Raw genomic sequence first — 26,723 nt, forward strand, 5'->3', positions numbered from 1 at the left:
CAGTCTTCAGAGGTCCAATCCTCTTCTGTTCTTTCACAGGTCCAGTAAGTGTTCTGAAGAGCTACTGGGTGGGAATGACACCAGGGCACATCTTAAAAAATTGGGTAAAGTTCCTGGTGCTAACCCTATCTCCTTTGGACATTTTCCAGATGGGGACAGTTTTCGGCCACACTAAACTTGAACTCTGAGGTTTGGCGCTGTGTGTGTGGAATGGTACTATGGTAATGTTAGTGTCCTCCCATATTGAACACAAAAATCCAGTTTGGAGGAGACGCTGTACCCACAACAAACTTGAAGACAGGTGTCGGGTAGAACAAAAGATGAGTTTTCAGCAACTGGACAATGAATACATAAAAATTGTTTTGGCATCCTGTTTCCTTCCTTTAAAGTGCGTCCCAAGTTTTATATGAAAACCCTCAACAGACCTGTCGAGCAGGTTTTGACAGTCCAGTGGGACGTAACACTGTGATGTTAATAAGAGGCCCACTGTGATTGGGGTGATCTGGCTGGGGAGATAAAAGAAGGGTGCAGATCTGGGTGTTAGCTACATCTGCTTGCGACTGAGTTGGCCTCTCTAAAGTTAATCAAGTTTCTGGGTCCAGCACACAGGCTATCTTCTGAAGGACACACCACCACCACCTGCTCCACTCTCAAGGCCCTTGTCCCTGTCCTGGGAGCAAGTTTTCACCTCATTCACTCCTATTCAAGGACTTGAGGCAGGGCAAAGGTAACTTTTTTAAAGCATTTTCATTAATAGTTACACAAAATTCAATTTTTACTATTACATTGGATTTTGAATAACTAATAAAAAGAATCCTTTAATTATTTCTCTGTTTCTAAAAAGAAATTGGCATTATTAGATGTAATAATGTAACCCAGTGTTTTCCTATGGCGTAGCCAGCCTTGCTGCTGTATAAATAGCTTTTGGCCTTTTCTTTCTGTAAAGACATTTAAAACAGTAAACCTTTACATGTCCTACTTTTAAATACAGTGCTCCCTGTCTTATGGGCAGTAAGGGCTACTTAGGGGTAACTTATTAATATTTAAAAGAAAGGTTTTGACTTATTGAAAAGGGTTTATGTTAGCAAGGTGAATTGGCAGTTTTAAACTGCACAGCCAGTCTCCAGTGGTAGGGCTGGAGAGAGTTTTGTGGGTTTGCTGCAGTTGTGTGCTGCAGTCACTAGTGACTTTTAACTTGCAGGCACTGGGTATACTGTGGACCACATTCTAGGGACTTATAGGTAAGTTAAATATGGCTAGTAAGAGTATCTTAATTTCAAGATGCTGAAAGAGGGAAACACAAGCACTTTATTACTGATTAGCAGGAGTAATAAGCAGTTATATGGCTAACAAAAATAGGGTTCAGCGAATAGGTTAAAAAAATTCAGGGTGACCTTGTGAAAGGGCAAACCTCTATCTTTAGCCCCTTCAGTGCCCATGACGAGATGGTCTCGTCATGGAGCGCGGTTGCGCTGTGCCCATGACGAGACTATCTCGTCATGAACCCCGCCCGCTAATGCAACGCCCGGCACAGGGCGGGGAAAGGGCGGGGCACTGAAGAGGTTAAATAAGATGCAAATGTGATTGTTGCATTTAGGCTAGTCTCTAACATTCACACATCCTCGCCTGGAAGCATCTCTTATAATCCTGTACCAGAGTCAAGACTTATTTGTAATTGTATGCTGGGGAGCCATACTGCAAAAGAAGGCAGCACCCCACAGGGATGAGGAATTCCTATAGCCCAACGCCCAGGACATATTGTTTGGGGTCAAGGGCAACAGGTTTTCATGTGTATTTTGTCCTTGGGACAAGTAGGTCCAACCCCCTGCAGCACAAACGCTTTGGCTGCCCGTTTGCAGTACCACATTATGGATCAGGGAAGGGCACCGTCTGCAGTTCAGGTAATATTTTTGTTCATATGTTAATGCAGTTCAAACTTGTATTTATGGTTCATTAATTGAAAGCCTTCATTATTAGGGTGAGCGCTCTAAGTAAACGTTGTAAGATCTGACTGCACTACCGACACTGGTTCCAGTATAAAAATGTGTTCAAACGTTTTCAAAGTTTAGCAGTATGAGGCTATGTATAATGCTCCCAGAATTCTCTCTAATTTGATTCAAACATTTGCAGAAGCTTGAAAGCAAGATTGATGATTCTTTTCTTTAAAAAAAAAAAAAGAGTTCATAAAAAAATGAAAACAGGAAAAAAAACATTTCGCTAAACTACTATAAACTTTCGGGTACCATTTCTTTTCAGCATCATTTAGTAACATGTGTTGATGCATGCTAGAATTTCCCAAAAATGTGTATGTGTGACTTGTTTTGGCATGGTTTTTGTAAAATCTTATTGGTGTGGGAGTTGCTGGGCCCTCGCCATTATAACAAACATTGGCAAAAGCAAAAATTGTTTTTGGTCTCAAAAAGCACACACTACCACAGTAGTTAATGGTACTGAACAAAACTACTCTGTGTGCTGATATGCTCCTTATGAAAGCAGAATGCTGTCACTCACGGTGAAGCCAGGAGAGAGTGAGAGTGTGTGAGACTCCGGTAGGGCATTGTTGCAAGTTTTTAATCCGAGTTGTGCAGCAAAAGAATCTACAGCAACGCGTTTTGACCAAGATCTTAGTTGCGTGTTCAATTCATCAAATCTTCTCAATATGTTTATACAGTCTTTACCTCCATTCTAGCAGGCATATTGAGAAATGTTGTTCACTATACTTGTGTGCATTTTTATACAGTCTCACTTTCTAATTGGAATACTCTGGGAAATGTAGTTCATATTGACTAATTTGCTCATTCTAATAAGTCAGTTTACAACTTCAATCACAGTTTTTCAAACATTAATTAAAAAAGCAATATAAGTGCATAATGCTAAATAAATACAAAGCCGGTGGAATAAGCTCCCCAGTGAGAGAAATTTGAGCACTTCCAGTGAATAATTTGAACTCCCAATCGTTTGACATTGAAATGCTAAACTTTACTTTGACAAAGCATGAGGTAGGAATCTGACCTATAGTCCTGCTCCGATGGACGATGAAGTGTGTTAAAGAGTGTGCATTTTGTATTACAAAGTAAAAACCATGCCTGAGATAAACAATCCAACAATATTGGAAAGCATTAAAGTGAAGCAGGCCCGGTATGGGGAATTTTATGTATTGTGGCTAGGGAATTAGAGGTTGTAAAAATATACATAATCCGAAAATCCTTCTTTTGTTTCAAGCTCTGAAAGTTATCGTCCCTAAGCAATATTCAGAAGAACCATAATTACTGCTTTTGACTTTCAGTGGGGGCAAGTAAGTCATCAGAATTGACACACATTACACCATCTTGCACCGTTGAACCACTATTATAAAACCAGCATAATAATTTTTCATATTGCCTACCTGTTTATATGTAGAAAATATTTCACTTCTATGAAGCTATCAAAGGACCAGACAAAAAGTCACACATAAACACTGGTCTTAAAGATAAAACTCATTTTACTTTCACTCCATCCTACATACTCCATTTCTATACTAACATTTGAACACAAACTACTGAACTTGCACAGCCAAAAACCAACATACTCAATCTAGTCTGTTCATGGAACTCCCATATCTGCACAAACAAATGTGGTTGAATGGAGGATTAGTCTTTCCAGACATTGTTTTACCTTCTCCTGCTTCTGTACCCAGATTGTTTAATGAATTTGCCCAGAGTGTGCTTGTAGGAAGGTAGGAACCCTCTAGCATGGTTACCCCCACTTTTGCTGATATCAGTAGTTTTTTTTTTACTAGTCTGACTGGGATCCTGCAAATCAGGACCCCTGTTACTGTGCTGTCTCCCTAAATTGATTATGGTAAGTACTTCTGTGCATCCACGGTTGGCTACTGGTGTACCCGTGTAAGTCCCTGGTATATGGTACTAAGATACCCAGGGCATAGGTACACCAGGGGTCTCCCATGGGCAGGGTGCTGGGTTATAAGTGTGAGGGTGCCCCTGCCTGAGCAGGAAACCCCTACAAACCCCGTAGTTGATTCTCTAGGCTTTGTAAGTGTGGCCAGCCATTTTGATGCATATAGCGGCCATCCATCATTACATGATGGCTAACTATGTAGTGGCTGTGCCGAACCTGGGTATGTTTTCTATCAAACATGTTGGAATCATACCCCAACACCGTTACTGGTGTTTGATGGACTGGGGGGCTCCTCCGATAACAGCTTTCCAGGGTATGTCAGCACGCTAGTGCTGCTTCCCACCCCAGACACGATTCTGCCCCCTCCTCCTCCTCCTCCTCCTCCTCCTCCTCCTCCTCCTGCTGCTGAGCTGAGCTGAGCTCGAGCAGCGGAAGGTAGAACAATAGGTTTCCTTTCACGGGGAGGTGTGACCACCTCCGAGACACGACTTTGTGTATTGGGCTGGAGGGGGGCCGCTTGCCAGCGCCACCAGACTGCTTTGAAGGGCTCCTTTGGTGCAATCCCTGCATTATCCGGTTTGAGCCAGTTCAGGGAGCCCTTGGCTCCCGCTCTGGCATGAAACTGGACGAAGAACATTGGTGTATCCTTCCCTCTGTCCAGCCCCTACTCTGGGAGGGACCCCTGAGTCATCCTAACTGCTTTCCTATGGTATTTAAGGGCTTACCTGTAGGTGGGTCCTCGGATTCATTGTGGGACAAGATCAAGCCTGAAACCTCGTTGCTCTTTGACCGTCTGGACACTTGGACTTCTCCTGGAATAGAGACTGCATCAAGGACGACTGCTGCTCCTCCTGGTGTCGCTGTTATGCAAGTCTTCGTCTTCGTCATCGCTACTTCCAGGATCTTTAACAGACCTGTGGGCATCAAGTCACCTGAAGTATTAATCCTTGGAGTGAAGCAGTCACTCCCTTGCATCTGCAGGCACCACAACAAAGCTGACTGTTCTTCTGCTCTTGACGGCAGGGGTGTGGAAATTTTTCCAAAATCTACTTGGCCAAGGGACAAAATGTTTCACCGATCTACTTGTCCTGGGAAGGTAACTGCTTGCCCCGCCTATTCCATAAATTACTATGGGAGGTCTTCACGAAGAGAACCTGCACTGCAATCAGTGCAACATACTTTGCAATATATATTTCAAGTGCAAGTCCAATTATGCAATGCATTGTCATGCACTCTTAAATGCAACTGTTGTAGGGTGGCTGTACAGCATGCGTGCAGATGTGTCAGTGTGCATTGCACCCAATTATCAACTAATTTGCATGTAAAACATTTTCATATTAAGAGAAATAGTACCTAAAGGCAGAGTGCAGACTTATAATTTACTACATTTCTGGAAGTGTTTTTGGCACAGACAAGACTGTCGAAATATGAACCTGTAGGATAGAAGGGTGTTCATCATAGGGCGAACTCATAGCTGTCCAGCTTCAAAAATACTCAGATGTGATGCTCTGATAAACTTGTGAATGGGAATAGCTGCACTTCTTGGCAGAGCTTACGAACGGTTCATGGGGCAGCAAAATCAAGTAGCAGATGTGCTGCGGCTCACTGAGGCAGGATACTTAAGTACAAATACACAAGAGGCAGTAATAGGCAGTTAAATAAATCTCTCCTTTTACACTTCTGGTCAGGTATGGTGTGTTTATATTATTGGGCACTCACCGCTACATCTCTACATTCTTCACCCACACAAAGAGCATATGCAGCACTGGCAGTAGCAGGACAGGGTTCTCTCTTGCATATAGTAATGGCAGCAGCTGAGTAAGCTACCCTAACATGAAAAAGTGCAGCTCACCAATTGATGTTCAAGTTTGTCTCTCTCAGATCTGTAGGACATGTAGCAGCAGTGATATCTTTATACTCACAAAGCTGGAAAGCAAGCGTTAGTCTCAGAGAAGGGAAGGAGTGTTAGTTTGAAAAGACAGTAAATCTAGAAGTGCAGAGCTGAGCATCATTGAGACGGGGGCTAGTGAGTAACTGCAACCACTCAGCATTCAATGTCACACCTAGCAAGGATGCCCAGGCTCAGTCACAGTAGAGTTGGAAACTTTGTCCTGACCTCTTGGATAGTCAAATGGTATCTGGTGAATGAAGTTTGTTTATTCTTCAGCGGATTTAGATCCAATAATAGCTGAACAAACACCCAAAGCACCACTACTTTATTTTACTTTCCTCTCATGACATATCAGGGCTGGTGGCTTAGTGGACTAATGCGTCCACTGTAGGGCTCTGTGTTTAACCTCGTGGTCACAGGTTCAAATCCTGCTGGGTCCACTCAGCCTTTCATCCTTCTGAGGTCGATAAAATTAGTAACATTGAGTTGGGTAACAATAAACAAATGTTATTCAGTGTGAAGATACCCTTCTGGGTGATCATGTGCTTTAAAAATGCACGTTAGGTTATCAAGCCAGGACACAGGCGTAAACACTGAGGCACTTTCCCTGCACCTCTTGCACTGCATGTGGTATAAAGTCCGAGTTCAGGATTCTTTCCTTTCACCTTTAAAACTGGGAAAGCTTCAGAATCTGCTTCATCTGTGAAAGGAAAGCACCATGCTTGTCGTGTGGGCATTTATTTTTTGCAAAGGTATTGGTGTGCTTTTCATGAGCACCAGTTACATTACACAAGGTCATGAGCATTTGTTTTTAGGACAGAGCAGATTAAGTGATCTGCCCAGAATCTCAGGATGTTTAGCAATGGTGAGACTTGAACCTGGTCCCCAAGGTTCAAAGTCGGCAGCTCTGGCTGTAACTGGGGGGTTGGGAGCTGGGTGGGTATGTGTGTGTGTGTGTGTGTGTGTGTGTGTGTGTGAAGGGCATAGGGATGGTGGTTGGTAAAATGGTGGGGCAGTCCCACTCTCTCTTTAAAAAAAGGGGACTCTTTGCTATCCTTCTTTCAGTCTGGAGTCTATGACAGGAGGCCCTCCGCCTACCACTTCTCCTGCCCTGCTCTCCACCCCATGGCAGCAAGTCCTGAATACTGTATTCAGAGGGCAGTGTGAGTGCAGCAGTGGTATCAGGCACAGCCTGCGAGCTGTCTACTCAGTGGTTGAAGTGCATTAAAAAAAAGTATGGGAACTGTGATGCTGCATGAAAAGGGGGAGGCAGGGTTAGAGAGCCTGTGGGGGTGGGGGGTCAAAGTAGTGGCTAAAAAAAAACAAATATTCTCTAAATTTTTGTGGTCTTTCACCTTCAGGTAACTACATGTATAATAATGGACAGCTTTAGTTGAAATGAAAGTTACGTTAATCAGTGGGATATTATGAAACCTCTATTAGTTCATGCACTGACCAACCCATTAACATTTAGCACAACAGGCAGGAATCTCTCTGACAGACCGTCCTAGGCACTGGCACCCACATGTGCAGACTGCACATGCATCTCTATGGAACGGTGACTGTGCAGGTTTTGCTGCAGAGTTCTGATGCTAGCCACAAGCATCCATCTTGCAGGACACTCATCTCCACCAACTGTCAAAAGAGCCGGGCCAGCCCTGGATTACTTGGGGTAGAGGTGGAGGCTGTGAGATGCCTGTACACAGGGTCTCTGCTGAAGGAGGTTCTGGTCACCGCAGGTGAAGGGGGCAATGATTCAGCTCTTTATCTGCAGGGGCCTGTCCTGGAGGCTTTGATTCCACCTAGTAGTGACACTGAACCAGTGACAATGTGGGCTTATGACCCTGAGATCCCCTGAAAATCATTTCTGTAGTCAGAATGAAAAATAATGTGGATGGGCGAGTGCAGGCATCGAGAGGGATTTTTGGCTGGGAATGAGGTTGAGGGGCAGCAATAGGGGGGAGAACAACAGTCTAAACATTCTTAATGTACCTCTAACGTACCCAAGCATTGAGCCCACTTTGTCTAAATAGAGCTTGAGAAAATCTGATCACATCACAGGCAAACTGACACTTTCAGATTACAGCCTCCATTCCCTATAAGAAGACAGCTAAGGAGGTCGAGAGTATGCTGCAGTGATTGGTTTGTAACCTAAGTGCCATAGATATGAGTATGGTAGTTTGGTAGGCTTTTGCACCTGCTACCACATACAAGGTAAAAAGACACCTGCAGTTCCCCTGCTCCGACCCCAGTGGGTTAGATCATAGGAGGGGGATTTGGGGAGGAAGAGACAGGGCCGATGCGCTTGCAGCACATGGCTGCAGGCAGCACTCACGATCCTCACGAGCCAAGCAGTTTTTCAAAAGGTAGTTAAACAGACACATGTTACAAAAAATAGCAGGAAAGAGAGCATGAAACATGGGCCAGTGAGAGAAAAATAAGGCGAGGGAGAGTGAATGAGACGGATAGTGTTAACTCATGTCACAGTGTGTGCAATGTGAGGCACACACACTCTATTAGGCCACCAATGAATGAGTGTCTGAGACATGAGACTGATTCGGGACCCTGGAATTTCAACATCTTTTCTTCTTTACATATATTATGTAACAGCACACAGCGGCTCACTGTTCACCACCTTAAATCTCATACGGGCAAAAAGTAGACAAATTTGATCAGGCACTTTGCAGGTAACAGATTGCAGCTTCTGTCCCTAAAGGAAATTAATATAAATCACCCATCCGCCCCATCAATTTTTTTTTTTTTTTTAAAGTTCTTGGTAGTTTAATATTTACTTGCTGACAGCTCCTTATTCCTCAAATTCTTTATCTTTATGGTGCACACAGCCAGGTCTTCTGTGAGTTGTGCCTGGCTTTTTCTCCTCAAGTTTAGGGTTATTCCTCTCCTCAGTTGGAAGTCCAGCAGCTCTTCCTTTAGGGCAGGAAACAACGATAGTATTTTGAGTGTTCGAGGCTATGTCTGAGCCTTGAATCACCCGTTCGGAGGTGGGATCCAGTGCTCCTTCCAAATCCACAGTGAGTACGACAAACTGGCTCCGGGAGACCAATCTATCCAGTTCTAGGGGGCATTAGAGGGAAGCTGTCTTCATCTGTTTGCTGCTCTTGCCCCAATCGCCATCCAGTTCTGGTGTGTAATGGAGCCGGCCTGTTTTTCTTCGCCCTGCAATCATTGTTTTCATTATACGGCTGCAGAATGAGGCATCCGAGGCCGAACTGTTTGTGGATTACCGTGGGGCAAGGAGGGCGAGGAGGCGACCCGCGAGGAGGCGCAGCACTCTGGCTGGGGCGGTACGGGAAGGAAGTGAATGCGAGGGAGGGAGAGGGAAGATGGAGAGAGAAGAGGAAGAGAGAGCAGACAGGGACAGCAGATAAAGAGAGAGCTAGTGAAAAGGAGGAGAGAGGGGCAAAGCAGAGAGAGGGGCAAAGCAAAGAGAGGGGCAAAGCAGAGAGAGGGGCAAAGCAGAGAGAGGGGCAAAGCAGAGAGAGAGGGGCAAAGCAGAGAGAGGGAGAGGGGCTAACACGAAGAGGAAGAGAGACAGACAGGGGGAGCAGATTCAGAGAGTGAGTAAAAAGCAGAAGAGAGAGTAAGAAAGCCGTCCCATCACTCCACCAGCTGTAATGGGCAATACAGGGTAAAACAAACATATTGTTCATTTGCTATAATGCTACCGTGTGGTGTAGCTGAGACACTGATCACCGGAATTTGAAATGTTTTCAACCCGATACAATTCTTTAACGCCACATTTAGTATAATATGAGCCGTTGCATAGCAGAGCTCCACTTACACAACAGACCACTCCAAACCCCAAGTTAGCGCGCTCGGTTTTCTTTCCTGGATTCTGAACTGAGCACTAGCATAATACCGTTATTGTCACTGCAATCCGTTGAGCTCTCGGCAGGATCTTTGCATTTTTTTTCCTTCGCGAGCAGAGAGAATAAAGTTAACTGTACTCCTACACCCCGCCCCCTGGTGCCGCAAGCTCACTCGGCATTAACCGGGTAACATTAATGCCAGCCACCCTTTCTCCTCACCTCTATCTCGGGTCACGCCACCAGCACCGAAATATTTCTGCTACCCTCATGTTAAAATTGAGACAGCTTCCTCGTGGTTCTGCATGTCCACCCCATTAAGCTTGAGAAAGCGAGACTACCGCTTATTGAGACTGACGTTTCAGTCCCCCAGCCAATCACTGGCGAGAGCCCAGTCCTGGGCTGCTAGCCAATCACAGGCCTCAAAAGTGTCTCCGGCTCTCTGGCAGCCTTTCTGATTGGCTGCGAGTCCCGAACTGCCCCCACCTGTATTATGCATGCGGTTTAATGTCTACTTGTCCATCGGACAATATAGACATTAAATCTTCTTGCCCGTGGTAAAAATCAACATGGCTCGGGCGTCGGGCGATATGATTTCCCCACCCCTGACTTGACGTCCCACTGACTTTGAAAGGCTCAGAAACACATGTGGTGGTTCTGCCACTCCCTTGAGGCCTGATCTGGCCTCTCTGGTATTTTGAGGCCAGTATCCCTCATCAGAACCGCTGGGACAAAACTCTTGTGCATCACGATGACTTGCCGTTGCCAGGGCTTGTTGGTTCTCCACTCCAGAGATCATCGGGCTACAGGAGGCTCCAGCCTCCAGCATCTTTTCCTGCCAAGTACAGTGTCTTCACTGCATCCTCTGCACCGTGGACCTTCCTTCTTGGTGAGCGACTTGAGGTCGTCTTCCGACTCCTGTGCCTTTGGCGTGTTAGTCCTTTTGAGTCTTCTCCTTCTTCAGTTGGCTCCTCTACTTGCTGTGGCCTGTTCTCACTCTCCTGCTTGTGGTGAGTCCCTTGAACCTTGCTGGTCCTAACGTTGCTCCTTTTTCGCTTTCCACGCCTGTTGAAGCTGCCAAGGCTTGTTGGTGTTCCTGCCGGTCACCTACCCCCTGGTTCTCGACTTCCAATGTAAGGCGGCTCCTGCCTGGCTCCTGGTCTTCCTCAGCGTCGCCTGGTCCTCACAGCTGCAGCGACAGTGTCTCCGTCGACTCACTTGAACCATCTGTCATCGGTGGGCATTGCTCTTCCGTGCCTCCTGTTCACCTCTGAGTGGCACAGACACTGTCCTTTCTGCTTACGGGTTCTTCACTTCCAGAAGCCACCCATGGATTCCACCGGAATCTTGCACAGACTTCTCCAGCAGCATCTATCCTGAAGTTCTCCATTGTGGTCTACAGTGGTTTTCAACATCACTTGGCACCTATGCACCCGGCTTCCCTGGTGTAGTTCTCCTAGCTCCTGGGGTAGCCACGAGTGGGGTAACTCCAACCTTCTGTCTTCCATGGGGTTTCCTCAGGATCCACTGGGAAGGGTCCTTCTTAAAAACTGCAACTGTGACTTCCCCGTTGACTTTTATTGCACACGCTGCTGTGTTTCCACTCTGCACACAGCCTCCTCAGGGTTCCTGGGTACCAACCTTGGGTGTCTCCTGGTGGCCCCAGCTCCTCTGAGTCTTCTGGTCCAAGTCCCAACTTTGGTCGCAGTTCGCATTCCACTTTCTCAATATATGGTTTGCTCTCCCCCCTGGAGACCACTGTATTTCGTGCTTACCTATTGCAATTGAAGTATTGTTGTTTATTTGTGTTTATATCCCCGGTTAGGAGATATACTAATGTGTAAGTGAGTGTTGTGTAATAAATTGACATCTTTTAATATATACACGGTGTAGTTTTTTTTTTATTTAACCTTCACTACATGATTAGTTCTGGTAAAACAAACTGCTTAACACTCCTTCAAGATAAGCCTGAAGGCTGCTCTCCACAGCTACCACTTAGAGAGCTTTCTTTGGTTGTCTAAGACCACTAAAATCACCATAAGGGCTGCCTGGTTTAGTGCAAGGTGCTTCACTTAAATAAGTGTGCACCATATACTAAGCCAGCCTCCTATAGTGCTGTAAAATATTGATCATCCAATGGGTATGCAGGGTACCTTTTGACCTTGTTTTTTTTGTTTTTTTTTAAATAATTCCATGAGCTAATATACTGCACATTCCACATCGCTAACCTATGACCCACAACTAATATACACTACTACCTCTACTCCTGCCTATAGCGGAGTCCCCCAACCTTTAATTTTACCACCTAACAATAGCAGTTTGTTCTCCATAGTTCTCTGCCACTGATCATGTTCTAATACCTCTAGTCTCCTAACTATACTTCTGCTTATACATTTTGATGTCTACCTTTGCCCGTGTCCTTGGCCTTCTACCTCTACGCTAGAATCTCTACTCCAATCTGTAAGATAATGCCTCGTTCCTCTCTTCGTTACTTGAGACCCCTTTTGTCATACTTTTTTTCTTGTTCCCATTTTTGGGTGATTTGTGTCTCATTCCTTGATTTTTCTTAGAAATGTGGTTTATCATTTTGGGAATGGAAAATTGACTTATCCCAGCGTGCAATTATGATATTAGTGCTGCTCATTGTGCTTTTTAACTGAAATAATGAGAACATAGTTACACAGCTCCACAGTGACAGTGTCACAGATAAGACCCATGTTGGCATACTTAATTTAAAAAATAAAAAAAATGAATATAAGTCCGTATATAGCAGGGTGCCATGACCATGGGGTGGGAGGGGGATGGAGGAGGGAAGGGGTTGGCATGGACTATGGGGCAGGGGAGAATGAGGTATTGTATCCTACTCCCTCAAATTTCAGCCAAGAAATAGACTAGAACTGACTTCTCATTTGCAAACACAAGGTTAAAAGCACAAACCGTTCTCTTTTTTTGGGAGGGATATGCTCTCATGATGGTTTTGCAAAAAAAAGGCAGAACTCTTCCAGTTGAACTGTCAAGTATATAGAGTTTTCCCACAAGTAGTAGTTGTGATCTTGAGTTTTGAACAGAAAATAGAAGTGTCTGTAGCGGACATGCCATCAGTGAACAAGCATTGCCAAAACCAGTAGTCCTTTTGGCTTTGCAGCTGCAAATCTATGGACTTTGCTGATTCAATGCATCATAATTTTTTATATTTTTTAAATTTTTTTATTTAAAGTTACGTTTCCAGAATCACAGATACCCATTTTAGTGTGGTTAATTAAACAAAATGAATAAAATGCACATTAAGGTTTTTTTTTCCAGCAATTTTCATCTGCTGCCCAACCCCAAAAAATAAATCAAAAATGTTTGCACGCAGAGGGGCTGGGGAAGCAGCTGTGTAGCAGATGGGGGTTTGATAAATGCTGCTGACGAGTGAACAAAGGATGACGTAGCTGGAGAGCTTTGGGTGGAGGGGAGGGGGGTAAGGGGGGGCCGGTTAGGACATTGGACTTTGACAAAAAAACGTTTAAACAAAAAAAGCTCTGCTCGACAGTGAGAAGCTCGGGAAGCAACGGACACGCTTGACAGGCAATATGGAGAAGGGGGGGGTGTGATGGGGATGCACATGAGAGAGAAAGAAAACAGATGCCCTTCCATGGAATGCTAGGAACAAAGAAAGAAAGTAGTTTACTGAATGTGATCAGCACAAGGATGCAAGTCAGCCAATTAAAAGGATCGTTAAAAAAAGGCTATGCTTCTGGGGGCAAGGGGAAGCACCCAAGGACAGGGGAGGAAGGAAAGCCATCAAATAAGTAGCAACCAAATGAGACTGATAAGACAGCCTACTAGTGATGAGCAGTGGGCTGACCCAAAGCCTGATGAAAGTATGGGTGTAGTCCATGAGTCCTTCAACAGCAGAGCACTTTTAGACACGGCCTAATAAAGGTAACACTTGCCTTTTTACAACTGACCTGGACTCTTTACCTGACCATTCAGGAGATGACCAGGTCTCCCAAGCTTGAAAGACCATACTTGTGTGTTAGTCACATGCCTGCTTTCTGTTTTGCATAATTAGTTATGATTAGTTAGGAGTGTAAATGGTGGGAGACCTCTGAAATACAGGGCAGTTTGTTTCTATTTCCATTGTTAGGCTTGTCATTTGACATGTCCCTTAGTAAGTGTCCATGTGACTACTTGTGTACCTGTGCACCACCACAACACATGACCTAACCTTTTGACAGCTGTCAGGTTTTTAGTACACATCTGTGGATGGCGATGGATGAGCAATCTGCGGGATACATAACGTCCAGTTGGACAACGCTTGGAAATAAACATAGGCATCCAGAGCTCCTTTTTAGGTCTCGCCTGGCGTTGCAGCGCAAAGCGCTGCTCGCTATGCGAGGGCTTCTTGTAATTCATACAATTTCAGAAGGGGACTTGAAGCCCCGCCCCTCTTTTCCATTGACTGGCGTCATCACTTAGGGTAAACGCTGGCATGTGATTGGGAATTAGGCTTCTTTGTTACCGCCCTGTCCATTTTTCGGAAGTCCCATCTGGACAGACATTCGCCATCTTTGTTTGGCATGACGTAGGAGGGTGTGCTGGTAGCTTGTTTACTGGTTCCTCATTGAAAAGCCTAGCCGCTCCTCCCTTTACTACCCCCCCCCCATCCCAAATCAAACTTCCCAGAGTTGCGCTCTTCATTTTTCATGGGCTTTCTGAGGGGGAGGGCAAAGTTAGCCACGCCGTAAGTTTAATTGGAGCTCATGTCGCTTTACTTGTTTTTAACTTAATAAGAAGCTGGAAAACAGATGAAGATTTTAAAAAACAAAAACACGTATTGAGCCATGACATGCAGTCTTTTAATTTTAAGACCTCATCAAACTTATCGCCGATCCTTTCTGCCAAACTTGAGCAAGTCTCTTCGCGCCCAACTTGCTCTTCTTTCTGTGTATTTTATTTAGCTTTTGCGAGCTGCTTGTTGAGCCTGGGGTTCTGCATTCTTTGTAATTTTGCCGTGAACGGCATATGGGCATGCTATTTGTGGCGAGGCGCTTGCCTTTGGTTTCAGCTTTACGTAGCACCAGAGTGTTTGCGATTTTGTCTGTGTCGCTCTTCGGCAGTGTATACTTTTGTGTCCATCTGCGTTCATTTTTTAGTGGCACATCCCTCCGCTTCAAATTACGGACTGCAGCAGAACCTCACAGGCTAAAATATATGGCTCTGATAAACCACATTGTATTCAGCTAGGGTTGGGTTGCGTATCACACAAACCACATGTCTTTGTCTCTGCAGTCAGCATACGTTCTAGCCCGGGCGTCCTGCAGTGTCCTCTGGTGGAGGCAGATTGTTTAAAATATGTGCAGTAAAAGTCACATTTTTTAACAAGCATTTGCAATGCAATTGGTCTCGCAATTGCAAGATTTAGAGCTATTGGCATTGTAAATGACAAGGCCTTTTATTTAAGTTTTAAAAACTAAAACATAAATAAAAGTAATTGTCATTTACAATGCCAGTAGCTCAAACTCGCGTAAAGGCGAGACCTATTGCATTGCAAATACTTGTTATATAAAGCATTTTGATCATTTCAACTTGAAGGATTTTCAGTCAACATCACATTGATCCAACGTTTTGTAGTGTCTATTTGCACATTGGCCCAATTTTTGTGAATCCATTTCCCTGGTTTAGAAACCACAACCCATGAGTGAGTCTTTTTTTAAGTCAATATAGCCCGTTTTTAGGTCTCGCCTGACCCAGCGCATGCGCTGGTCTGGCGAGACTTATTGAGAGGGCTCGAAAAAGTGCTATGAGGCCAGCCTAGAGCTACAGTGCATGTGCGCGGGCGCGCGCGCCGCCCTTTCCCGCGATTACTTTCACTTTCGCGGCCGCTTTGATGTTTTATCGCAATGGCGATCACTTCCGCGGCCGCAAGGCCGCTTGGCATAGCCAATAGGTCTCGCTTTTGGGACCTTATAAGTATTTAGTTATGCAACTGTTGCATGGCTAAATACTTATAAGGTCCCAAAGGCGAGACCTACTGGCTATGCTAATGCTTGTTCTATTTGCTTTATGTTCTGGTTGTGATGTAGGTGATTTGCTTTGTTGTATCCTGGCTGACCTCTATTAGAATGCATGCTGTGGGTTGGAGCTACGAGGCGATAATGCCTACTCTCTTTTGAAGCTCCTCCACAACTCTACCCTGTTCCTGCTGCAGTCAACCAAGGCTTATGGCCGTCTCACTCACAGCGCGAATGCAGCCCTCGTTTCGTAGATTTTGGAGGGGAAACGTCACTGCTCTCATTAGCAGGCTGGATTGGTTGGGCGCGGTCGCATTCCAGCTGCCTCCTGCCATCTTGGAATACGCCATGACTAGAGAGCAGCCTCTTCCTTCCACTGCCTGTGCATCTCCTCTCCCGCCCATGCCAAACTCCCCTCATGGCAGCCAGCTGGGGTGCTCTGGACAGGAGCTTCCCAACACCATTGAGCACTTGAGCCAACATTGAAGAGATGGGGCCCCGGGTAGCACTGTACGGATGAGGGAGTGACCTGATTTAGTCCATTGTGAGGCGATTCACACAGCCAGTTGGAGAAGATCTCCCTTTTTCCCTCTTGGCAAATCTGCTAACCTCCAACTGAGTCCTCCCCTTCACCGTGATGCTGTTGACACTACATAGTTGTGCTCTTGTCACTGGGAAGACAGCTGTTTAGTATAATCTGAGACTTAGTGCTCCCCCTGGACCTGAGCAACAGCATCCTTCCCACTATAGTCGCACTTTAGCTATTCATACCATACATGTGCTACAGTTCTTGGTGATATATCAGTTCACTTGGAGATTTTTCCAGGTAGAGAGACCTGGTGACGCCCTCACGCAACACATTACTGACCATCACTTGCACCTGATCTGAAATAATGCCCCACACCGCCTCACTTAGTGTCTGCTATCCAACGACTGCTCCAGAGAATTTCCTGTAGTGACTCTTTAATTTCTCAGTGAACAGCTTAGTGATAACTGATATTCAACGATGAGGGCTGACAAAGTAGATGACAACTTAACTAGTTAACCTTCATTAAGGCTTTACCAATGAAGGAACGCCTGTATGATAGACAACCATGACTTCAGTAGTACTTCCCTCCGACCTCATAGCAGGCACATGAGATACACATCTACTGCCCTCTGTTATGGTACTCGCTGCGAGCATCCTAAAAATCGAAGACGTTCAGTAAATATTGATGGCTTCAGATGCTTGTGAATGATCAAACTAGCACTACATGGGACTTTCTATCTGCTCCTGATCCTAGGAACCTAAAACTAACCTAGACTGACCTGACTGCACCCACCAATGAAATGCGGTCTGCAGCGCTTACTGCCTTCCGTCCCTGCCCGGATGCATATGTCACATGCTATCAGTTGCTCTGATCTGCCTCCGGACACTCACGCCATGAGTGGAGGGTACACAAGATCATTGCTACCATATTACATATTCAGAGTCTTCCTCTCCAGCATCCGCTGCCTTCTTGGCGGCCACTCACCCAGTGAACAAACAGCGCATGCTCTTCCTCTGTTGCGAAGACCATGCGAGCCCCCAACCTTTATAACCGCACTCAAACCAGCAGTTTGTCAACTTATATTCTCCGAAGCGGTCAGCTAACCAAAAACAGGCCAGGTGGCGAATGCCTCCAAATCGACTGATCTTGGGATGGATGTGCTCTTTAAGGAAATTATGGCCATAAGAAAGACACTGTCTGCAATAAACTTCATAATGATTGATCTTATAGGCAAGGTAAAATCATTGAGGCAAGAGATTTCCACCTTTTAGTCTCAGCTAGATAGAATTGATTAGAGACTCGATATGGAATCTTTTAATAATAATCAATTTTTACAACATAAGGTTACCACCCCAGAAGACAAAGCATGCCATAAAAACATTCATATTCATGGCCTCCCTGAGGGTGCAGAAGCATTTATTCTTCAATGATATGCTCCTGAAATGTTCTACTATCCAACTCTCCAAACCCTTGGAGTTTCAAAGGGCCTATCGCATTTAGGACTGCACAGCTATTCAGCAACCCTCCCCAGGTCCAGTCATTTTCTGTGCCATAAGCCATCAACACACCAAAGACCTGCTGCTATTTGAGGGTACCACTTTTCCTTGTCTCCCGACTACTCCTTTGTAACCAGCATCAAATGAAAGACTATTCTAGGACTCAGATCCCAGTCAGCATTGGGACCTCAAATATAGCATCTTAGACCCGCAGACATGCTGGTGACAACAGACCGCAAGACTAAAGATTTATTTGAGCTGAGTGATCTACAGTCCTCCTTGGATCAGCTAGACAAATCAAATATGGATATCTCTGCCTTGCAGTGCACACATGACCTCTCTCCTACTGCAAAGGATCCTACCCACTGGTGGCCTCAGGTTGTGGACTCCTTTAGCAAGGATAGAGGCAAATACAAGTCAAGATCACCCCTCAAGCCGACAGTGGTGGACAGTGTACCCGAAGGAAAAGACAAATGAATAGGACTTGTTCACTTTTGGTGGGTCTAGATAGAGAAGTGGTTCCATCTGTTTACTGGTACTGGGGTGTGGTCTCTTCTATCTTTCTCTGAGAACATAGGTAGGCCCTCTGTTTTCTCCACTCTGTTCCTACTGAACAGGTGTGTGGATACGAAGGACACAACTTGAACACAATCCAATAAGAGCCTGTCTGGTTAAGACTTCCTTTTTTCATATCATTCTCCTGTATTGTGCTCTTCCTCGGTTGTATCAATTCTGCAGCATTTACTCTCAAGACACATTGCATCCCCATACAAATGACCAGGACTGTTTACTCCCCTCTGTCCGCGTGGTACAGGAGTTTGCTTGTGACTTTGTTTTCTCTTTCCCGCCTTCTCTCTATTCTCTTCCCTCTCCCCTTCTTCCTCACCTGGAACCACCACTTGCTGTCTGACCGGAGCCCCAAGGGCTCAAGGACTCTGAACAGATGATAAAAGAGCTCCCCTCTCAGGAGCTCAACAGGTGTCCCTCTTCCTTCCCCCGCCCCTCGCTGTTGTCGCATGGCCGGGTTAGACCTGGTAAGAAACACTGCCATTTTTACATACATGTGTGTCTTAAGTTGCCTTCTTTACTACATAATGACTTTTGACACACATTTGCTTGTGTGACAGTGCAGAATTAGTTTCTCTCAAACCATATAGCTTATAATTCTATTTCGTAAGTACACCATCACAACACCTTGAACATTTAGTACAAGGCCTAAACACACATTGTGCAAATGTTTGTTTTTCGGCCATGAGGCAACATGGCTATCACAAGAGAATAAAAAAAGTCAGCCCGGTTGAAGCCTCGACACAGGAGCGTGGATGCGGTTTTATAAATTCACGCGCATTTCCATGCTCATATGAGAGGAGCACTCTGCTGTCATTGCGAAGTCGCTGTTGTCGGAGTCTCAGCCCAGCTGATTCCTGTTTACCCTCTGCGAGGAAGGATGTCAAACTTATGGCCAAGACGGGTACCTGCATACACTCCCCTTCAGGTAATGGGGAGTTAGATCATCCAGTAGGGGATTCTTGGCAGAACATCCACCGTAGGCACCTAAATTACAGAACGAATAGTAGCAGTACACCAGCGGTGTCAAACACAAGGCCCGCGGGCCGAATCCGGCCCGCCAGACCTCGTCATGTGGCCCGTGTAGCCGCCGCCGGCCACCAGCCTTCACCGTTTATTCTAGCTTTTATTTTGACACAAGAAAGCCTTCACCTTATTCCTCGAAAGCCGCCTCTTCAGCGCATGCGCGGCCGCCTCTTCAGCGCATGCACGGCCGCCTCTTCAGCGCATTGCGCGCCAGCCTACAAGCCAGGGAACGTCTGCCTTCTAGCGCCGCCGGCCGTTCTACAGGAAACCTCCACATTACATGCATTGAGGAAACCTCCACTTGTTTTTATATTGAGCGCATGCCATCCTGTGACAGATCCAACGGCTGCCTGAACCCTTCTCTCCTGTACTGTAAGTACATATGATGTATGTGGGGGGGAGGGGGGGTCTGCTTATTAGGGGGGGTCTGCTTATTATTCTGCTTCAAAAACTTTGGATATACTGACCACTTCCGTGTCACTTTACAGTGGTATAGGGACCATAAACTACAATCAAATTAATAACCCAAAAATGTCCAAGAAAAGAAAAGTTGATGCAGAGGGAAGGCAATTTCAGGAGAGATGGGAAAGTGAATACATGTTTGTGATTAATGGAGACAAGCCGGTATGTCTTATTTGCTATGAGGCAGTGGCAGTGATGAAGGAATACAATTTACGCCGGCACTTTGAGACCAAACATGGAGCCAAATTTGCTAACCTTAGCCACCAGGAAAAGCAACATAAGGTCCAAAAATGACAGCAAAAAATGATGCAGCAGTGAAAGCCAGCTATCTTGTGGCTATAGAAATTGCGCGAGCTTCAAAGTGCTTTTCAGAAGGTGCATTTGTAAAGCAGTGTATGCTGAAGGTATGTGAACAGGTGTGCCCTGAGCAGAGACAGGCTGTTAGCAATGTCAGCTTGTCAAGAAACACCATCACAGACCGAGTCAGGGACCTAGCCTGTAATCTTAAAACAAAGTTGGCTGAAGAGGCATGCAGTTATCTGGCATTTTCATTAGCTGTTGATGAAAGCACTGACAATACTGATACAGCTCATCTAGCTATTTTTGTAAGAGGTGTGAAGGAAGACTTGTCTGTCAGTGAGGAGCTCTTGGATGTGGTCGCCATGTATGGGACAACAACTGGGAGGGACATCTTCAATGCAGTGGAGGAATCCGTAAATAAAATGAAATTACCGTGGGAAAAGTTGGTGGGACTTACTACTGATGGCGCTCCAGCAATGTGTGGAGAGAGAAATGGCTTTGTTGAACTGTTAAAAGAGAAAATGAAAAAAAGTAATTGCCACACGCCGCTGATAACTTATCACTGCATTATCCACCAAGGAGCTCTGTGTGGCAAGGTTCTGCAACTGGATAACATAATGTCCACAGTCACGAAAACAGTGAATTTTCTGCGTGCACGGGGTCTGAATCATCGTCAGTTCCAACATTTTTTGAAGGAGGTGGGCATGGAACATACAGATGTGCCATACCATACAGAAGTAAGGTGGCTGAGTAGGAGCTCCGTTCTCAAGAGATTTTTTGAGCCTTTGGAAGAAATTACTCTTTTTATGCAAAGTAAAGGTAAGCCCTTGTCAGAACTGTCAGATCCAAACTGGCTGTGCGATTTTGCCATGTTGTGTGACATAACAGAGCATCTCGCCCAACTGAATCTGAAGCTGCAGGGCCGCAAACAAGTCATAACCTCAATGTATGAGGCAATAACAGCTTTCCAGGAGAAACTGCGCCTATGGAAGTCACAGCTTGAAAAAGACAGTCTTGCCCACTTTCCTACCTGCCAGAGCATCTCAACCTCATTCCCAGGTACTTTTTCATGTGCTCGATTGGGTACCAAAGTGAATCGGCTGATTGAAGAATTCAATCGACGCTTTTCAGACTTTAAAGGACAAAACGTAACCTTTACCAGCTTTGCCAATCCCTTCAACATCGATGTTGACAGTGCACCACATCACCTTCAAATGGAATTAATAGAACTTCAGTGCAACAGCAGCCTGAAAGCGAAGTTCCAGGATGCGACAGTCGATGACTTTTACCGTTTCCTCCCCCCTGCTTTGATGCCACAGCTCCGACTTCAAGCTGCACGTGTTCTGTCCATGTTTGGGAGCACCTATCTATGTGAACAGATGTTTTCAGTCATGAATCTGAACAAGACCAAGCTCAGATCACGCATCACTGATGAAAACCTCCATGCTGTTTTGCGGATTGCTACAGCACAAGACCTAACGCCAGACATCGATGGACTGACCTCAGGAAAACGATGTCAGCCATCTAGTCAGAAAAGTTAAAAAAAAGTTAATGCCTTGTGTTTGCCATATGTGTAATAAACAGTGTTTGGCAATATTTGTATGTTTAAAAAAAAAAATTCCTGTCTGTTACCAAAAATCATTTTTCAATAAATTGTACAATAATTGTACATTTGAATATCTACTTGCCATTATTCTGACTATGTTTCTGCTTTCAGAGCTAGTTATTATTACAAAAAACAGTAATAATTGAATGCAGTGACAATAATTTATGATAATAAATAGTGGACACATAGTCCTACAGATACAACCGGCCCTTTGAGGGTGACCAAACTGCTGATGCGGCCCCTGATGAATTTGAGTTTGACACCCCTGCAGTACACTATAAACAGTACTTATATGCCAGCATGTAAACACTGTTTTAGCACAGTAGTAGAATTGTTAATCCTTTTCACTGTTGTCATACTGCTAATCACTTTTATCTGCTTCTGTTTATTAATCATTGCATCGCATATATTTTATACAAGAATGACAATGGTTCAATAAATATTGAAACGCCCCTCTGTGTATTTCTTGTGTATTTCTCTGGGTATTCTCGAGTGACTGAGCGAAAAGGTTCTGGTACCACGATTCCTTGGGGAGTCATGGTTATCATGTTCTGAGATTGCCCAAACCATTTGCTTCCTTACCAGAATTAGGGGTACATTCAGTGGCACTGTGAGCTAGCGGGAATATAGGCTGACATATCCTGAGAGGGTGCAAAGAACCAGTCTAACACCATCCCAACATTTATGTTGTCCAACAAATGAACAGTTGCTATTGAAAAAGTGGAAACCATACAACACTGTCTAGGGGTTACTATGATTCTTCTACTTTGTCAATAGGGTATATTTGTAGCTATCCAAACCCTTATCACTACTTGGCTGGAATGTCAACGGTTTGTCACATTACATTAAATGTAAGAAGATCTTGCAGTACCTGAACACAAAAAAATCTTGATATTGTCTTTATTCATTAAACACATCTTCCACCAGAGGAGTCCCTCAAACTCAAATCCGACTGGATGGGCACAGTGGTGAGCAGTAGCAGGATGGTGAGAGCTAGTGGCGAGATGATACATCCCCTTCTTGTAGTTCGTGCAAGAAGTGTGGGGTGCCCTTCCTCATTGTGCATGGACTTCCCTATAAGGTCCTAAAAACCTTGGCAGATGGGTCTTGCTCAAAATACTTATCATGAGCAGGACACTGTTCGTAGGTTCCATCTGTGCCCCCAACATGACAACATCCCTATTCTAGCCCACATCTCCAAATTTTCACTTCCTTTGGGCGCAGATCTTTACTCATAAGTGAGGATTGGAACTTATCCCTGGATCCTATTATGAATCTAACTGAGCAACCGACTATCTCAGTCAACCTGATAGAGCCCTTCTGCAGGACTTATTGACAGATTATGCCTTATCAGATGTATAGCGCTTCATCTATCCCACAACTAAGGACTTTACCTTCTTGTCCCGTCAGCATGGTACCCAGTCATGCATTGACTGTATTCTTGGGTGCTGGCCCTTTAGACCACAGCTCTGGGAGATTTGATCTAGATATATGGGGCTGGTGCGACCCCCACCCAGACAATGAAGGTTTTTACATACAAGCAGCTGAACAGAAAGACAAACTGAGACTCTCCAGAAAACTATGGCTTAATAGGATCTTTCAGGAGCCTCTGGGTTGCAGGGAAAGCGACACTAAGAGGAGGTATGATGCTAGACTGCTGTGGCAAAACATAGGGTTCGGGAGATATACAACTTGTGGAGCCGGAGGTCCAGGACCTCCTCAGTCGGTTCATATTAGCTTTCACGTCCACACTCTAGATAGAACTAGAACTTAATCTCTCACTATAACAAACAGCTAAAGAGGCACTGGTAAAACTACAGTGGTTGAGGTGTGATAATGGTGAAAATGCAGGACATCTCCAGGCTGCTCAGTTCCAACTGAGCATCCTGGCGATCTCAGATGCACATGGTGCTGTGATAACCTATTGTGGGCTATTAAGCCCTTATGCTGCTCTTCCCTCTTTTCTTTGGAGTCTCAAACCACACGTGAGCAAATCAAAGCCTTTCGGAAGAGGTGGCTGAAGCTATCTTGGCCCAACTGACTTGTAAGTCCTCCACCGAGGACAGATACCCTGGAGAGTTCTATAAGACTGGTAAACCCTGTCTAGTACCACTTTTGATGAAGTAGTACCAAGAAGCTACTGTAGCTGTTTCCTTGGAGACCATCTCTAACAAAGCCACTATCACCCTCTTCCTTAAGGAAAAATAAATATGCCCCTAGACTGTGCCAGTTACCTTCCAATTTCACTGATCAATGTTGAGCTAAACTTATGGCCAAAATACTTGAAAACAGACTGCATGAGGTAATCCCACGGCTCATTCACTAATCTCAGGTACACTTTGTTCCTGACACCAAGAGTGATGTACACACCAAAGAAAATAATTACTTATATTATTACTCAATCAAATGCATATTCACAATCCCATAAATATTTTTTGGAATGTCTTGTCAAAATATCCAGCAGTTAATGCACATATATCCCTCATTATTGTTATGGTTACAGTTTCATGACCACTTATTATAGGAGATGAACATGATTAGAGGTATTTTTTCAAGATTTATTTCAGAGGTCAGCCAACACGCCCTGTTTGGTAAACTGTCTGGGCTAAAGCTTTTTTAAGGCTTGCAATGTTCTTTGTGTAGTATAGAGATAAGAAAATATGTCCCTATGGTGTCTGCTAGAGGTCCTTGTTAGAGCTTGAGGGAAGGTTATTGTGACGCCTAGCTGCAGTTTACTGAGATCAGATGTCAGAGGCCTGTAGTCTTGATGCGGTCAAGACTAACTTCTTTTTTTTAAGCTCAACATTTTGAGTGTGAAATACGGTCATTTATACTTCCTCAGTAGCCTCATACAACCTACGTGCAATCAAGGATCTCCAGCCACCATTGTATGCTAATAGGGACACGTTTTCTTTTACCTATACTATGCAAATAATTGTGCAAGCCTTGGAAAAAGCCCTAGGCTTGTGAGCCACCGTACATGTCAAAACGCATGTTGGCTGATTTCTGAAATATTGTTACCTGACATTCCCAAAAATATTTGTCACTGTGAATACAAATTCGATTGAGTACTAATACAGTGATTATTTTCTGTGGCATGTACATCCCCTTTGGTGTTTTAAACTTTTTTGTGCTAGGTTTGAGGGCTCTACCTAGATGAAATGCTTCACCACACCATAAATCTGAGGCAGTAGTACATATTTTGGTATTCAGTCAGTGCTGTCGATTTTCTCAGTAGCTTTTCTCAGTATTCCATGGGCTTTGTTCGTGTCCGATGCTACCGTAACCATCTTCAGACATTGCCATACTTGCTCTGGCACATGAAGGAAGATGCACATAACAAACTGGCCCTCTCCTTAGACACAGAGAAGGCATTTGACTGTGTATAATGTCCCACATTGGTTTTGGGTGATGACCAATGGCATATGTCACCTGGAGGTTTCTTGTCATATACGTTCTAAATCCATTAGGGCACCCGGCAGGGATGGCCTTTATCTCCGCTCTCCTTCCTGTTGACTCTCGAACCCCTGTCAATGGCAATATGCCTTTCACTAGTGGGGGAGGGCATTTATAGCTGGGTGAAATTGTGATTGTGAAATGACGGCATTTCTATATGGCAGCAACATCCTACTCTTATCCAATCCTGAATACTCCATCTCAGCTGTAATGTCCACTATTGATCAATTCTCACTTCTGGCCCGATACAGTATCAACAGAACTAAATGTGATGCGCACCCTATGTCTAGGGTTACTGTCTGTGTATGCATACAGGCTTGCCATATCCCGAAGGGCTTTACATATTTGGGTATTCCCATCAACAGGGGGATCACTGGAATGGTAAAGGACCACCTTCTCTCACTGGTGGAAAGGACTAGGCATGATTTCCTTAAGTGGGGACACCTGAACCTGTGACACTGCGGGAGGATACCAATGGGTAACATGACGGTTTCCCCTCCGCCCCCATTAAAACCACTTATTGGGAATTCTACCCCTTTGGGAAACCCACACTCTTCTCCGTTGATAGAGGCAAACATCAGATCTTACATCGGGAGCCGACGATTACCCAGGCTACGTGCATCAAGGCTATGGGTGAATACCACTGCGGGGTGGCTTATGCCTTCCACATATGACATCGTATAGTTTGGCCTTCATGTCTCTCCGTTGTCCCCATATATGTATGACCTGTAGGATGCTCCAATGTGGGTGTGAATCCAACGGCACATCATGGGATGCCCCAATATTTCCCTTTCAGTATACTTGTCCACCACACACCGCCCTACGGCAGAAAACCTGATCTTCAAAGCAACTGCAATGGCATGGTGCACTGCACATAAGCCTCTAGTCTAGGTATAGTGCCATTCGTCCATAGTAGGGCACCGCTGTGGCATGACTCATTCCTGCGTATAACCGATAAACCATTTTATTGGGCATCTTGGTATGAAAAAGAAGTGCAATATGAAGACCAATTTTATTAGGACATGCTCCTTAAACGCCTACAGCCACTAAGAGTGATTTAGTCTTCCTGCCACAGACCTTTGGAAATATCTACAATGAATTCACTGTCTTGTGACTGTACTGAGCCCTCCGCTGATAGAACTGTTGCCATCCCCCATACCACAGTACCTGAGGCTCTAGAGTCAATTTAAAGGAATTGTCTTGCGGCTCTAAGGGGTTCAAAATAAAACTGCTCTCAGGTCCCTCACTTAGTACGACCTGACAGTATTTGCAGGTACCTCTGGGCAAGAAATATTTGCCCGAAGACTGAGCAATACGGCGTCTAGACCACAATAAGATCTTTAGGGACCGTTGTCTAAAATTCCTCTACTTTAAGATCCTTAATGACTGGCAATAAACGCCACAGAAGTTGCATCTGGCACGACTACTACCCCTTGATCTGTGTTGGAACAGTGGGGAACACAACTGTAATTATTCTCTATCATATGCTATGGTCATGTTTGGCTCCACAATCCAGTTGGACACAGTTATGGGCCCATTCGTGTCTTGACAAAAGGCTCTCACACATGTTCCCTTTTCCCCACCTTGCGCTCTTCATGACACAACTGATTATTTCTGACATAAACTCACACTCACTGATGGCTAGCCACCTCTCTGCAGTAGCCAA

At 44.9% G+C, this 26,723-nt stretch overlaps 2 protein-coding genes across 2 annotated transcripts in view; both read left to right on the plus strand.

The window, feature by feature from the left end:
- Nucleotides 1–26,723, plus strand: part of ITCH (itchy E3 ubiquitin protein ligase) — an 811,820-nt gene that overhangs the window by 124,270 nt on the left and 660,827 nt on the right. The gene's annotated exons all lie outside the window — the stretch shown is intronic.
- On the plus strand, nucleotides 19,890–21,596 carry LOC146812093 (general transcription factor II-I repeat domain-containing protein 2-like). The gene has a single exon (XM_085614555.1). It carries the CDS (start codon nucleotides 19,986–19,988, stop codon nucleotides 21,534–21,536), a length of 1,551 nt encoding a protein of 516 aa, XP_085470681.1. The 5' UTR covers nucleotides 19,890–19,985; the 3' UTR covers nucleotides 21,537–21,596.

The sequence above is a fragment of the Triturus cristatus genome, chromosome 7 (genome assembly GCF_964204655.1).
Source record: "Triturus cristatus chromosome 7, aTriCri1.1, whole genome shotgun sequence".
Classification (NCBI taxonomy): Eukaryota; Metazoa; Chordata; class Amphibia; order Caudata; family Salamandridae; genus Triturus; species Triturus cristatus.

Coding starts and splice junctions, on each gene's coding strand:
- LOC146812093 (XM_085614555.1), top strand. CDS start 19,986: ATGACAGCAAAAAATGATGCAGCAGTGAAAGCCAGCTATCTTGTGGCT.